Below are 15,997 nucleotides of genomic sequence, written 5' to 3' on the forward strand. Positions count from 1 at the left end.
TCAGTTGTATTGGACACATGATACAGATTAGCACTCCCATGTAGACTCACCCCTCTACCATTCCCTTACCGCCCCAACTTCCACTTAGGGTCCTGTATGTAGAGTTGTGCATTAGGAGGGATGGGAGAAAAATGGCTAATCTCCATAATGCACATACACACTCCATTCATTCCCCCCCATCACACCCCCGACTAGGCCCACAGGTGTTATCTGATCTGGCAATACTTTCTAAATAAGTTACAAGTGCGTCAGGCATGTATAGGTGTTCTGTCATCACACACACCACTGTGTGCCCTACGGTGAACATGCTTAGTGCAGTGAAAACCATCATGTGTGCAGAGTGTAGCTGCTCTTCATAAAGTTGATGGAGACGACTACAGGGCAGAGATTGAATTACTTGTCTCTGTGTCGTGTAGAACCGTATCGGTGTGGTGGCGAGGCCAGGACAGGACTATTGGCTTGTCAAATCTCCTCGGGGGAAGATATTGCAGAGTAAGGCAAGACAGCGCTCTTGATTGACCCCATGTCTCCACAGGCCCTGTCTGGCTCTGTCTGTTAGCTAGCTGGATGACAGTCTGCTCCCCCCCACCACCTCTATCCAGCTCCCCTCATTCCAGACCCCCTCTCCTTCTCCCTTCCCTTCCCTCCCCCCTCTCCATCCTCATCTCCTCCGCCTTTCCACTCTCCTCTACACTCTCCTCTCTTCCCCATTCTCCATCCCCCTCTCCCCCCTCCTTTGTCTAGTCAGAGCCAGTACTTCTGGGAACCTATCAACAGACGATGATTCAGAGAGTTTGAACGTTGGAAGATAAACTTTTAGGGATAAAAGATGAAGCAGTAAACAAGTTACTTTTGTTTAGCTGACCCTTCTAAATGTGTTCGAGTGCCAAGGGGCTGTAGCCAACCCTTTCCACAGTTGTGGTAGTGTCTCCAAGTAATCATAGCTGAACACAGGCTGCTGTCTCTGGCCTGAGTATAGTACGGCCCCTAGTACAGCTCACTGCTCATGGATATCTATACCACATACTGTATCTACTATCTCAAATAAGAAAAGTATTCCCATTTCTAATGGGTTATGTGCATTTGTGCCCACACAGCTCAGGCCAATGCTCAGGCCCCATGTTGTTGTCAAGTCCAATGCTGCAACTCTGCACTCCTGCAGCCGTGTGTGTCAGCATTCCCACTAACCCCATGGCACTGAATGTGGCGTCCAAGCAGTTAAAAATCGTCCACTAGCCCAGACTGTCCCCTTCCCAATCCATACACATTGTCATCAATCTGTCAAGGCTCCAGTCCACTGTAGAGGCCTCAGTGTGGGTGTATCCATCCAGTCTGGTCACTCTGAACCCACAAACATTTGATCCAACTCAGATAGCCACAGAGAGACTCCAGGGTGGCTTAAGTTAGCGATTAAGAGCGTTGGGCCAGTAAACTAAAGGTCGCTGGTTCAAATCCACGAGCCGACTAGGTGAAACATATGTCATTGTGCCTTTGAGCAAGGCACTTCACAGCTATCAATTCTAGGAAGAGAACATTATCGTAATATTCCCCTAATGTTTGAGTGTCCCGTTTTCCGATTGTTAGGGGAACATTCGATCTATGATAGCAAAAACCTTCTGAAAACCTTTCTTGCATGTTTTGGCGTATGTTTGGTGGAACGTTGGTGGAATATTCTCCTAACCCTCAGAAAAATGGACACATGAATGTTCTTGCAATGTTCCCATGAAATGTGTCTAGAACACTAATATATTACATTCTGAGAACATGGCAACCATGTTCTGTGTACAGTACCAGTCAAAAGTTTGGACACACCTACTCATTCAAGGGTTTTTCTATATTTTTACTATTTTCTACATTGTAGAATAATAGTGAAGACATCAAAACTATGAAATAACACATATGAAATCATGTAGTAACCAAAAAACTGTTAAACAAATCAAAATATATTTTCGATTCTTCAAAGTAGCCACCGTTTGCCTTGGTGACAGCTTTGCACACACCTGGCATTCTCTCAACCAGATTCATGAGGAATGCTTTTCCAACAGTCTTGAAGAGGTTCCCAGATATGCTGAGCACTTGTTGGCTTCTTTTCCTTCACTTTGCGGTCCAACTCATCCCAAACCATCTCAATTGGGTTGAGGTCGGGTGATCGCGGAGGTCAGGTCATCTGATGCAGCACCATCACTCTCCTTCTTAGTCAAATAACCCTTACACAGCCTAGAGGCGTGTTTTGGGTCATTGTCCTGTTGAAAAACAAATGATAGTCCCACTAAGCGCAAACCAGATCGCATGGTATATCGATGCAGAATGTTGTGGTAGCCATGATGGTTAAGTGTGCCTTGAATTCGAAATAAATCATGGACAGTGTCACCAGCAAAGCACCCCCACACCACGACACCTCCTCCTCCATGCTTCACGGTGGGAACCACACATGCAGAGATCATCCGTTCACCAACTCTGCATCTCACAAAGACATGCGGTTGGAAACAAAAATCTCAAATTTGTACTCATCAGACCAAAGGACAGATTTCCACTGGTCTAATGTCCATTGCTCGTGTTTCTTGCCCCAAGCAAGTCTCTTCTTATTATTGGTGTCTTTAAGTAGTGGTTTCTTTGCAGCATTTCGACCATGAAGGCCTGATTCACGCAGTCTCCTCTGAACAGTTGATGTTGAGATGTGTTGTTACTTGAACTCTGTGAAGCATTTATTTGGGCTGCAATCTGAGGTGCAGTTAACTCTAATGAACATATCCTCTGCAGGTAACTCTGGGTCTTCCTTTCCTGTAGTGGTCCTCATGAGAGACAGTTTCATCATAGAGCTTAATGGTTTTTGCAACTGCACTTGAAGAAACTTTAAAAGTTCTTGAAATTTTCCGGATTGACTGACCTTCATGTCTTAAAGTAATGATGGACTGTCGTTTCTCTTAGCTTATTTTAGCTGTTCTTGCCATAATATGGATTTGGTCTTTTACCAAATAGGGCTATCTTCTGTATACCATCCCTACCTTGTCACAACACAACTGATTGGCTCAAACGCATTAATAAGGAAAGAAATTCCATAAATTAACTTTTAACAAGGCACACCTGTTTATTGAAATGCATCCCAGGTGACTACCTCATGAAGCTGGTTGAGAGAACGCCAAGAGTGTGCAAAGCTGTCATCAAGGCAACTTTGAAGAATCTCAAATCTCAAATATATTTGGATTTGTTTAATACTTTTTTGGTTACTACATGATTCCATATGTGTTATTTCATAGTTTTGATGTCTTCACTATTATTCTACAATGTAGAAAATAGTAAAAATAAAGAAAAACCCTTGAATGAGTAGGTGTGTCCAAACTTTTGACTGGTAATGTATGTGTGGTGGGACATTAATGGAATATTCTCCTAACCCACAGAAAATTTGCCACATTAATGTTTTTGCCACATTGCATGAATTGTGTCTATAACATTAATATCTTAGTTCTGAGAACATGGTAACCACATTCTGGATAAGTTCTATTTGACATTAAGGGAAGGGTCTCTTGCAAACATTCCTTGCACATCACAGGAACATTCTTATGAAAACGTTAGTTAATGACCTAATGAGACCCTTAAGGGAATGGTCTCTAAAGTTGTGGGAAGTTTGTTGTTAGCTGGGTTGACTCTAACTGCTCCTGTAAATCATTCTGGATTGTAAATCAGTCCTGCCAACTGTCTTCTGTCTCATTGACCCTGCCTGCAGGAATGGCTGGCCCCTAAGTCAGCTTCCTAGCTCACATTGATATCTGACCAAGCTGCATTAGCACAGGAAAACATTAGTAATTGTGCATGTTCTATAATTTCTCTCAAACAATAACTATGACCAGGTTCAGTAGGAAAATAACTATCAAACTTAGTTGAAAGTACAATCCAAAGAACATTCCAAGCCATGGCATAGAACAGTTTAGTCTGCAGCTGATTGTGAAGTGTAAGCAGAAGGTCTTCGAAAGGTGGATTCTACTCAGCTCTGCTTCCATTCACAGAGCCAGAGAGAGGAGAAGAGAACTGAACTCACTGCCACCTGATAGCTTACTTTGACCTAGCCCAAGAGCTGGCTACACCAATCACCAGGAATTGGACAGTTGGGAGTAAGAGGAGAAAAGGGAGGGGAGCGGTTTATTCCTTGCACACTTTGTGTTCTTTCTAGATTAGACTCCATGTAAGGCTGGGATCCTTACTTGGGCTAATTCAGCAGAGCTCTTAAAGGAATGTTCCAGAGGTAAGTGGTCTAGGGTTGGTGAATACGGGATAATCTGCTGACACCATTGTACTCATTTAGCAGATGCTCTTACTGGAGTAACAGTAATAATGTCCTCAAAAATGTGTTTATGTCAATATTCTCTTTCTGACTACCTAATCTCAATCATTCCTAATATTGACGAGGAAACTCTAGTAAAGGAAATATGAATTTAAATGTGCCACTAACGCCCTCGTGTGGTAGCAATTAAACACCATTACAATGACAAAGCATTTTCTTTAGAGAAGACAGGTGTCTGAGAATTACAACGTGGCATGCCAAATATAGTGTGTCATCGTTACTGATAACAGCTTTAGAGTTACAGCATATGGGTCCCTGCATGGAAAGTCCAATAGCACTCATCACTTTCCAAGCCCAAGATATTTAAGATGCTCCTCCTGAGAGAGGAAAAACAGTAGGAGCCAACACAATATAATAGCAGCAGCATGGGGGAGAGAAGAGAATGTATGAGTTAAACCAACCTTCTTAGTCTTGGCCTTCTTCTCAAAGGTGTCTGAGAGGGGCTTCTTCTTTGGCTGCAGAGTGGCCTTCGAGAACAGGTCCTCAAACTCCTTGGTGTCTACGATGTCTGGCTCCTCCAGAGAACCCCACAGTGTATTATTACTGGAAACAAGAGACAGGCTTTTAGTCTGGGGCTGGGGGAGAGATACCCTTCTATATGATGAGGAGCACCCCAATTCAACATAAAACCCTCTTTAGTGACAGTGTTACTGTGATGAAAGAAGAGTGTGTTACAGAGGTGACTTGGGAAAAGTAGAATAGCTAGTGGACTGCTCAGTACAAATTGTCCTGTGACAGAGATAAACAGATATGAAGCAGTTTATTTGATGTTTACTCGGGCTGTCCAGTGTTTACTTCCATCTTTTGATTTATAGCAGACGTTTGCTGGAGTGAGAATTTGAAGAATGCATTTCCACTTTTTAATAATGTGACATTTATGACTGAGGCTTCTGAAAATCATGTGAGTTAAGTGTCCCTGAGTTTGAGATGTGAGATTTCAGCACTAACGGAGCATTTCAAATAAACTACCAGGAAGATAGGAGGTATTCTGTTTCCTCTGTTGCTGGGTAACGCTGAAAGCAAACAGAGAGGGAGTCTGAAGATGTCTCTGTACAGGAGTCTTCCAGAGTTCAGCCCTGCTCTGCTACCATTACTTTCCATTCCTCTTTTAACTCACAGAAGACAACTACCCCTTGGGTCAGACAGTGCAGTGGCCTTAGACTCTGCATGATACGTGATCCAGCCTCCTAGTCTCTGATAATGGAGGGAGAGGAAGATGAAGTCAGCCATAACTCAGTCTGTTTATAGCCCAGGTCAGGCAGCTTCACAGGCAGCAGGTTTATTGAGACAGGTTCATCAGGACCCACCCACGTGAGCAGAGTTACTGTATGTACACTGAGTATACCAAACATTAGGAACACCTTCCTAATTTTGAGATGCACCCCTCTTTTTACCCTCAGAACAGCCTACTTTTTTTGGGGGCATGGACTACAAGGTGTCAAGTGTTCCACAGGGATGCTGGCACATGTTGACTCCAATGCTTCCCACAGTTGTGTCAAGTCGGCTGGATATCCTTTGGGTGGTGGACCATTCTTGATATACACCGGAAACTGTTGAGCATGAAAAACCTAGCAGCGTTGCAGTTCTTGACACAAACCGGTGCGCCTGGCACCTACAACCGTACTCTGTTCAAAGGCACTTACATATTTTGTCTTGCCCATTCACCCTCTGAATGGCACACATACACAATCCATGTCTCAATTGTGTCAAGGCTTAAAAACCCTTCTTTCACCTGTCTCCTCCCCTTCATCTACACTGATTGAAGTGGATTTAAGTGACATGAATAAGGGATCATAGCTTTCACCTGGATTCACCTGGTCAGTATGTCATGGAAAGAGCAGGTGTTCTTAATGTTTTGTATACTCAGTGTATAACAGGTCATGTTAACTTTCAAAGTAGAGCTGATCTGCTGATACTACTGTGTAATGTTGCATGATTTAGCAACTTTCTATAAAGGTTCCCTTTGTAAAATGTAATAGGCCTACTGTTTGACACTTTTTACACTGCTTCTGTAGATGTAGGTTAAAGCACTGCATCCATACTGTATATACAGTAGATTTGCCTTAAATGTGTTTGGGTTCTCTCTACTGTCCAGTCATGAGGTCAGGGTTTGGCAGGCCCGGGCTGTTCCTCCAGATAGGAGACATTTTACAACTGTGGAGACAAAGTGAACTCAACAAACATTCTAAAAAGTTGGCAAGCTAGTCATGGCTGAAATACCACAGCAATCAACCACATAGCCAGAGACTCAATTAGGGTAAAGTGAGTCCAATTGGGTCCTATTTGCTATTGGCTTCCCACAGCGGTGGTGAAAGTATCTGTCTGGGACAGCCCAGAAAAGGCTTTAACCAAGAACATAATGTTACTCCTGAAAATCCACCCTTTCATTTCATACTGCCTTCACAGGGACCAACTCAAATAACTCCATGCAATGGGCTCTGACTGACTCCAGCACGCTGCAGGGGAGAAAACAATGTCAGGAAATGTTGGGAAAGTAAATGTACATAAACTCCACAAAGCCTTTGTGATTCCACGGTAGACAACATTTATAAACCACCGGATCATGCCTGTATTGTCATTTATGCATTTCCCCTATATGTCATGTATGCAATCCCCTATAAGTCATGCATGCAATTTCCCTATATGTCATGTATACAATCCCCTATATGTCATGTATACAATTCCCCTATATGTCATGTATACAATTCCCCTATATGTCATGTATGCAATTGCCCTATATGTCATGTATACAATTCCCCTATATGTCATGTATACAATTCCCCTATATGTCATGTATACAATTCCCCTATATGTCATGTATACAATTCCCCTATATGTCATGTATACAATTCCCCTATATGTCATGTATACAATTCCCCTATATGTCATGTATACAATTCCCCTATATGTCATGTATACAATTCCCCTATATGTCATGTATACAATTCCCCTATATGTCATGTATACAATTCCCCTATATGTCATGTATACAATTCCCCTATATGTCATGTATACAATTCCCCTATATAGTGCATTCGGAAAGTATTCTGACCCCTTGACTTTTTCCATATTTTGTTACGTGACAGCCTTATTCTAAAATTAATTACATTGTTTTTTCCCCTCATCAATCTACACATAATACCCCATAATGGCAATGCAAAAACAGGTTTTTATAAATTTTAGCTAATTTATTTTAAAAAATACAAAACTGAAATATCTCATTTACATAAGTATTCAGACATTTTACTCAGTACTTTGTTGAAGCGCCTTTGGCAGTAGATTACAGAATGGAGTCTTCTCGGGTATGCCGTTACAAGCTTGGCACACGTGTATTTGGTGAGTTTTTCCCATTCTTCTCTGCAGATCCTCTCAAGCTCTGTCAGGTTGGATAAGGAGTGTTGCTGCACAGCTATTTTCATGTCTCTCAAGAGATGTTCGATCGGGTTCAAGTCTGGGCTCTGGCTGGGCCACTCAACAACATTCAGAGACTTGTCCCGAAGTCACTCCTGCAATGTCTTGGCTGTGTGCTTAGGGTCGTTGTCCTGTTGGAAGGTGAACCTTCACCCCAGTCTGAGGTCCTTATGGCTCTGGAGCAGGTTTTCAAAAAGGATCGCTCTGGACTTATCTCCGTTCATCTTTGCCTCGATCCTGCCTAGTCTCCCAGTCCCTGCCACGGAGAACATCCCCACAGCATGATGGTGCACCACCATGCTTCACCGTAGGGATTGTGCCTGGTTTCATCCAGACGTGACGCTTGGCAATCAGGCCAAAGTGTTCAATCTTGTTTTCATCAGACCAGAGAATCTTTTGCCTTTTGGCAAACTCCAAGCTGGTTGTATTGTGCCTTTAGTGGCTTCTGCCCTGACATGCACTGTCAACTGTAGGACCTTATATTGACAGGTGGGTGCCTTTCCAAATCATGTCCAATCAATTGAATTTACACAGGTGGACTCCAATCAAGTTGTAGAAACATCTCAAGGATGATCAATGGAAATAGGATGCACCTGAGCTCAATTTTGAGTCTCATAGCAAAGGGTCTGAATACATATGTAAATAAGTTATTTCTGTTTTTTATTTGTAATAAATTTGCACACATTTCTAAAAACCTGTTTTTGCTTTGTCATCATGGGGCATTGTGTTAGATTGCTGAGTTATTTATTTCATCCATTTTAGAATAAGGTTATAACCTAACAAAATGTGGAAAAAGTTAAGGGATCTGAATAATTTCCGAAGGCATTGTATATCTGTCACATTCCTGACCTGTTTTCTGTTGTTTTGTATGTGTTTAGTTGGTCAGGGCGTGAGTTGGGGTGGGCATTCTATGTGTTGTGTTTCTATGTTGGGTTTAATGTGTTGCCTGATATGGTTCTCAATTAGAGGCAGGTGTTTGACGTTTCCTCTGATTGAGAACCATATTAAGGTAGGCTGGTTTCACTGTTTGTTTGTGGGTGGTTGTCTTCCGTGTTTGTGTCTGTGCACCACACGGGACTGTTTCGTTTGTTCGTTCGTTTGTTGTAGTCTGTACCTGTTCGTGCGTTCTTCGTGTTATATGTAAGTTCTCATAGTTCAGGTCTGTCTACGTTCGTTTTGTTATTTTGTAATCATTTCAAGTGTTCTTCGTGTTTCGTCTGTTTGTAAATAAATTCATTATGTATTCACAACCCGCTGCGCCTTGGTCCGCTCAATCACCACAAGACGACCGTTACAATATCATGTATGCCATTCCCCTATACGTCATGTATGCATTTCCCCTATATGCATGTAGAAGATGTACCCCCCCCCCCCCACCCTGCAGGAAGGTTCCAATAATCCCCTGCTAAATTTGCTGAAAGAAATCCTAGGGGAAACACTAGTGTTAACTATTTCTTCCTATTACAGGTTCCTCATAAAGTCTGCTCTGTGTACACAGTCAAATTGTGTATATCTTCACATTTGTTCGTTGACCTGGCCTTATTTCAAAGTGTACTGTATTTCCCCTCATAATGTCCATTAGCCCAAAAACGTGTTACAGTTAAGAGTCCTGTTTAATTCTGTTCTCCTGTAAACTTTATAGCAGACATGAAACCGCTGTGGCCCACTCAACCCTCCACCATTAGCCAGGACCAGAGAGTGTGAACCACAAGTCAACTTCCTCTACTAATCCAGCCATAGAAATACAAGGCCATAAAGCTGGGAGCCTGGTATCCAGCAGTACAAACCACAGCCACTGGAAATTAGCTGAATAATCCACTACATCTCACTGGGGCACCTGTCCTCATCCAGAGTGTCTCTGTAACGGATGGCAGTGACACACTGGGGAGACAGGGATGATAATAAAGCTTGTGAATGGGCTATAGAAGTAGTACATACTTATTGTCTTGGATCTGTATCCTCGTCCAGTATAGAGGCTTCATGGGAGTAGCAGGTTCCAACGCAGGTTTCCTTGGGGCCTTCTCTGCTGCCTGGCCGAACCCAAACCCAAATAATCCACCCCCAGGAGGAGGGGGTGGGCCACACCCAGGTGGAGGGGGTGGGCCACACCCAGGTGGAGGGGGAGGAAGGGGAGGGCCAGCTCCAGGCAACCCCGGAGGAGGGGGAGGGGGAGGGGGAGGTGGGGGACCAAAACCTGGGAGGGGGGGTGGAGGCGGTGGCCCCATGTTGCCAGGTAACGGGGGAGGGGGAGGGGGAGGTGGAGGTGGAGGAGGTGGAGGCGGTCCTGATTGGCCAGGGAGGGGAGGAAGGGGAGGAGGGGGCGGGGGAGCTGGGCCGGGGAGTCCTGAGGCTCCTCCATGCAGACTCAGGTTGAGTTTCTTAGGCACGTTCTGACTGGGGCCAAGACCGGTCCGACTGGCCTCACCCTCGGGCGTCCTGAGGAAGGTCTCCCTGTCTGTCTGAATGCAGACATTCCGAAAAGTTTTGGAAGGCAGGTCGTCCTCGGTGGACACGCAGGCCTCACGGAGCTCGCCCCTCTCGTGGCCCAGGCTGAAGGCCTGTTGACGGTCTGTCTGCATCATGCAGATGACTCCCTCCAGATGGGACATGGTGACAGCATGCTCCCCTCGCACCTGGAAGATCTGTAGCTCAAAGTCTGCCTGTGTGGAGCAGGAGCACAGAGATAAGTCAGAAACATCCCACTCAGCCATATGAAACAGAATAACATACTGTGGGGCTCCAAAAAGACCCCTGGGTGACTCAAAATGTTCATCATGACCTTCATGAGATGAAATGTAGTAATTTCTAACATAATGCCCATTTATTTTCATTCCAATATTTCATTGCCAACCAAAAAGTACAATGACTGACAACATAATGAAGAGCTAATAAGCTGGATGTTGATTGACGTTTCAAACATCAACACAATCCAGACAAACTTGAGGAAAAGTGAAAAGGAAAATATTTTGGTATGTATCTGACACATGTTCCTTGTTAGCATGTGGTCAGCTAGGAAAATGTGTTAGGCACGTTTCTATCCTTTCTCATGGTTTAACTACATGTTTAGGAGTGTCAATATCATGGCCTAATGCAAGGGATCAGGGACAAATGACAGGGTAACACACAGAGGAAGACAGAGTAACCTATATCTGCTGAATCAGCACTGCTGTAATAATAGTAATTTTAAGACACACTTTCCAGACACTTTGCTCCAATAAGCTTGATCTTCAAAAAAATTGTTCCATAAATAAGGTCAACAGTTTGCTCTATCATCTGGCATGTTTTGATATGCATTCTTATTAATCTCAGGCTGTTCTTGGAAGGCAGAGAAAACATAACTAACACCTTTGACTACTCCACTGAGACCTGTGAGAAACTATTTGAAATACTGTTTTCAGTTGCACCACCTTGGCACTGGTGGCTCAGTTGAACAAACAATGCGTTAAAGTGCTTCAGTGGAATCGACTAAATTCATAGGGTGAACTCAAAACTAGATCTTACAAGAAATAATGGAGACATTTCCAGTTGGAGAGAGACAGTTCAGTAAATTAGATATCTGTGTGCATCCAGCATCCAGGTTGTAAATGGTTATCTTATTTCATATGAGGACATCACAGCTTCCAGAATCAATGCTGACCGCATATCAAATGTGAATGTGGTCTGTCCTACTGGAGGTGAGCACTATCATTCAAACAGAGTCAAACACATTTGATCATTTCTATGCTGACAAAACCTTGGGACTGATAACAGTGTTATGCCACAGGTGTGTCAATTACTGAGATGCTTTAGTTGAAATGACCATTTGAAGGAGTCAAAAGATGACACCAGACCCAATTTGACATACCGTTTTGAATAAGCCCAACAGGTGAGGCCAATAACATTTAGATAGACACTAAAGGCTGTAAGTGTTCTATGGTGATGAGGAGAAGCGTTAACTACACTATGGGACAAGCTCAGACATCAAGCGTGGAAAGTCCAGTCACTAAAGACACAGGTTGGCTCTGCTTCTGTGGTTGATTGGTGACATCTAGTGTCTCTGAAGAAAACTGCAGTTTCCTGGGTTCAGTAACTATAAGTTACTTTGTTATTACATTCCAGGAGGACATGGTGAGGTGACTACATTTGCAGACCTCTCTTTCTCTCTTGACTGAAACAAACCCCAGCGCTGAAACCAGTAGAAACTATATGTAGTGAACTGCTTCGAACAAGGAGATTAACTTACATGTACTTTCTCCACCTCCTCTTTGCATTCTCTCTTCAACTGTAAGAGGGCAGCCTGGTGCTCTGTGAGGGGAAAGAGCACAGACACTTACTGTAGGACACCATAATGTAATAAATATTTATACATAAATACAATTACACAGCACACGACCATCTCAAATGTCATATTAGTTCGAAGGGTTTTTTTAATGTCTGCCAGAGATGACACTTTCAAAAGCCATCAGATTTACTGGCCATTCATGAGATCATTTACTCTGTGATCATACATTAACTAGTAAAATAGTGACATGCACACAAGATTAACCTAGCATTGCAGGGGTAACTAATATGGCAGCAAAACATCATCCTCTCCTCTTGATGTTGAGAGACAAAAGAGACATGCCTTTGTCTCGACGGACCACTTGAAGAACAATAAAGGACATGAATCTACTTTTTAAGACAACAGTAACATCTGACAACAGTTACTGTAGGGTGGATCAGTTACAGCTATGCCAGTAAAAGCGCCTATTTAGGAAACTAAACCAACCTGTTTTTAATGTCCTTGCTGGTACCGTGAAAGATATTGAATTTTCAAAGACTGCTTTATTTATGTTGCCTCGTTATCCCACAGTAAACTACAGTAATATATAGTTTATAAGGCCAACATACACTGAGAGTGAAAACATTAAGAACACCTTCCTAATATTGAGTTGCAACCCTCCCTTTGCCCTCAGAACAGCCTCAGTTCGTCGGGGCATGGACTATACAAGATGTTGAAAGTGTTCCACAGGGATGCTGGCCCATGTTGACCCGAGTGCTTCCCACAGTTCTGTCAAGTTGGCTGAATGTCCTTTGGGTGGTGGACCATTCTTGATACACATGGGAGACTGTTGAGTGTGAAAAACCCCGCAGAGTTGCAGTTCTTGACACAAACCGGTACACCTGGCACCTACTACCATAACCCGTTCAAAGGCACTTCAATTTATAATATTTTAATGTTTTGTACACTCAGTGTATGTGAGAATAAGAATGTCTTCGACAACCACATTAAAATAGTTTTTTTTTCATCTAATTGTGCAGTGAACTATATAAAGAGCTTCTGACAGTATGAACAAGTTAGCACACTCAGCAGTAAAGCTATTTGCGCTAAGCAATCTGTTGTAGAGGGGATATCACAGTATGCCTTTTTGGTGTTTTAAAGTATGTAAGTGTAGCCATGGTTTTAGAATAATAAATATATATTTTATACTGAAAAATATATAAAAATGCAACATGTAAAGTGTTGGTCCCATGTTTCATGAGCTGAAATAAAAGATTCAAGAAATGTTCCATACTCACAAAAATATAATTTTGTTAAAACGAATTACAAAAATTTGTTTACATCCCTGTTAGTGAGCATGTCTCCTTGCCAAGATAATCCATTCACCTGACAGGTGTGGCATATAAATAAGCTGATTAAACAACATGATCATTACACAGGTGCACCTTCTGCTGGGGACAATAAAGGGCCACTCTAAAATGTGCAGTTTTGTCACACAACACAATGCCACAGATGTCTGAAGTTTTGAGGGAGCGTGCAAAATTGGAATGCTAACTGCAGGAATGTCCACCAGAGCTGTTGCCAGAGAATGTAATGTGAATTTCTCTACCAACGTCGCTTTAGAGAATTTGGCAGTACGTCCAACCGCCTCACAAGCGCAGACCATGTGTAACAACACCAGCCCAGGACCTCCACATTTGGCTTCTTCCCCTGCGGGATCGTCTGAGACTAGCCACCCGGAGAGTTGATGAAAATGTGGGCTTTCACAAACGAAGAGTTTCTGCACAAACTGTCAGAAAGCATCTCAGGGACGCTCATATGCGTGCTTGTCGTCCTCACCATGGCTTCGTAACTGACTTCAGTGTGCAAATGCTCGCCTTCGATGGCCACTGGCACACTGGAAAAGTGTGCTCTTCATGGATGAATCCCGGTTTCAACTGTACTGGGTAGACGGCACAGTGTGCATGGCTTTGTGTTGGCGAGCAGTTTACTGATGTCAATGTTGTGAACAGAGTGCCCCATGGTGGAGGTGGGGTTATGGTATGGGCAGCCATTAGCTACAGACAATGAACACAATTGCATTTTTTCGATGGCAATTTGAATGCACAGAGATATCGTGACGAGATACTGAGGCCCATTGTTGTGCCATTCATCTGCTGCCATTCCCTCATGTTTCAGCCTCATAATGCATGGCCCAATGTCGCAAAGATCTGTACAGAATTCCTGGAAGCTGAAAATGTCCCAGTTCTTCCATGGCCTGCATACTCACTAGACATGTCATCCATTGAGCATGTTTGGGATGTTCTCAACTCTATGAGAAGGAAATGTCTCGTGCTGCATGAGGAAAATGGTGGACACACTAGATACTGACTGGTTTTCTGATCCACGCCCCTACTTTGAAAAAATAAAGATATCTGTATTCCCAGTCATGTGAAATCCATAAATTGGGGCTTAATGAATTTATTTCAAATGACCGATTTCCTTATATGAACTGTAACTGAGTAAAATCTTTGAATTTGTTTAATGTTGCATTTATATTTTTTGTTCAGTATATATTCAGAAACATGTCATGTGTATCTGAGACTTTTATTATGGCATTGCAATATATATTTTATGTTGGGACTTCTGGAAAAATACCCTTCCCAGACTCACCTGCACGTGAAGAGGAATTCACATGAGAGATGATGTGTGACAGATAAGTGAAGATGTTACCTGTTGAGCCCCTAAAGTTTGTGTTACTGCTACTTGGAATGATTAAACTATAGAAAATAACTTGATGGTAACCAGACCCATCATCGGGCCCTTCGTGGTAAACAATAGACAATGCTGTTTCAAGGCTAAAATTCTGAGAGTGAAAGCACGAGAGTTAATGGTAATGGTGTATGTGTGGGTGCGTGCCTACAGCATGGGTGCGTGCCTATAGTATATGGATGTGCACACAAACACACACACACACACACACACACACACACACACACACACACACACACACACACACACACACACACACACACACACACACACACACACACACACACACACGTAAACATGTTTTCCTCAACCTTCCAAACTCCATGAGATGGCCTGATATAGCTGCCACATACTTGCTCTACTCCAGTACAGCAGGTTTTCTGCAACCAACAGATTAAGATAAATGAATTTCTCGCTGTAATGTTATTATATCAGCCTATTTGGAGTCCTCTGTGCCTTTACCCTATTTGTGTGAGTATTCTTCTTCAAAGAGAGACAGGCTGAGAGAATGGCAGGCTGCCCACCCCCAGCCTATCCCCAAACTACCTCCCAAAGATCCACTATACTGTGTGATTCTACCAGACGTCTCAACAGACAGCAGCATTACTGTGGAGGGAAGGTTTCACTGTGTTCCTGCTTTAAATGGATTTAAGGGTTATCTTACACCCTGTCACTGGGATTAGCTGGCTATGTAGATACCAGCAGGGCTGCACTACATGTTTGTGTCACCTCTCAGTTAGACTAAATAGACCGATTATGTAAGGAGAGCGCCTGCCCTGGATAAAACAGGGAGGAGCCACTCAGTTTACTTTTGTTAAGACTATCTTGTCTTGTGAGAAATAGTTAAGGCAGACAACAGCATACATGCATTTCTCAACAGGACATTGTATGATACTTTAGATGCAGTGTAGAGTAAGCTCCAGGATGGCGCAGGTCCTTACCTGCCTCGGTGTACCTGAGCCCCACCTTCTCCTCCTCATCCTTGGGCTTGGGCGGGGGCCAGATGGCCTGGAGCCGCCCGGGGGTCCGGTCCTCACTGTCTGTAGGGGAGGTGATCTCAGACTGGGAGGAAAGACAGGAGATCATTCCTCAATTAACACAGAACACACAGAACATAATCTGACTGAAAAGTCAACATGCGATAAGACATGAGAACATCTCAAATCAAGATCATGACCAAAACTAATACCCTACTGTCCTGTCTGCCTTGCAGGTCACAACAAAACACAACATACACTTCAAATGGCTCTACATTC

The 15,997-nt window shown here is 43.2% G+C and overlaps 1 protein-coding gene across 2 annotated transcripts in view; it reads right to left on the minus strand.

The window, feature by feature from the left end:
- LOC129811626 (formin-1-like) overlaps positions 1 to 15,997 on the minus strand; it is an 85,407-nt gene that overhangs the window by 36,171 nt on the left and 33,239 nt on the right. For both annotated transcript variants that reach the window (XM_055863079.1, XM_055863078.1), the window contains 4 exons: positions 15,683 to 15,803; positions 11,973 to 12,034; positions 9,689 to 10,410; positions 4,741 to 4,882 (listed from right to left, as the gene is read on the minus strand). In XM_055863079.1, coding sequence (XP_055719054.1) covers positions 4,741 to 4,882; positions 9,689 to 10,410; positions 11,973 to 12,034; positions 15,683 to 15,803 — 1,047 coding nt within the window. The remainder of the gene's footprint in view (positions 1 to 4,740; positions 4,883 to 9,688; positions 10,411 to 11,972; positions 12,035 to 15,682; positions 15,804 to 15,997) is intronic.

This window comes from Salvelinus fontinalis, chromosome 15 (genome assembly GCF_029448725.1).
Source record: "Salvelinus fontinalis isolate EN_2023a chromosome 15, ASM2944872v1, whole genome shotgun sequence".
NCBI classification, from domain to species: Eukaryota; Metazoa; Chordata; class Actinopteri; order Salmoniformes; family Salmonidae; genus Salvelinus; species Salvelinus fontinalis.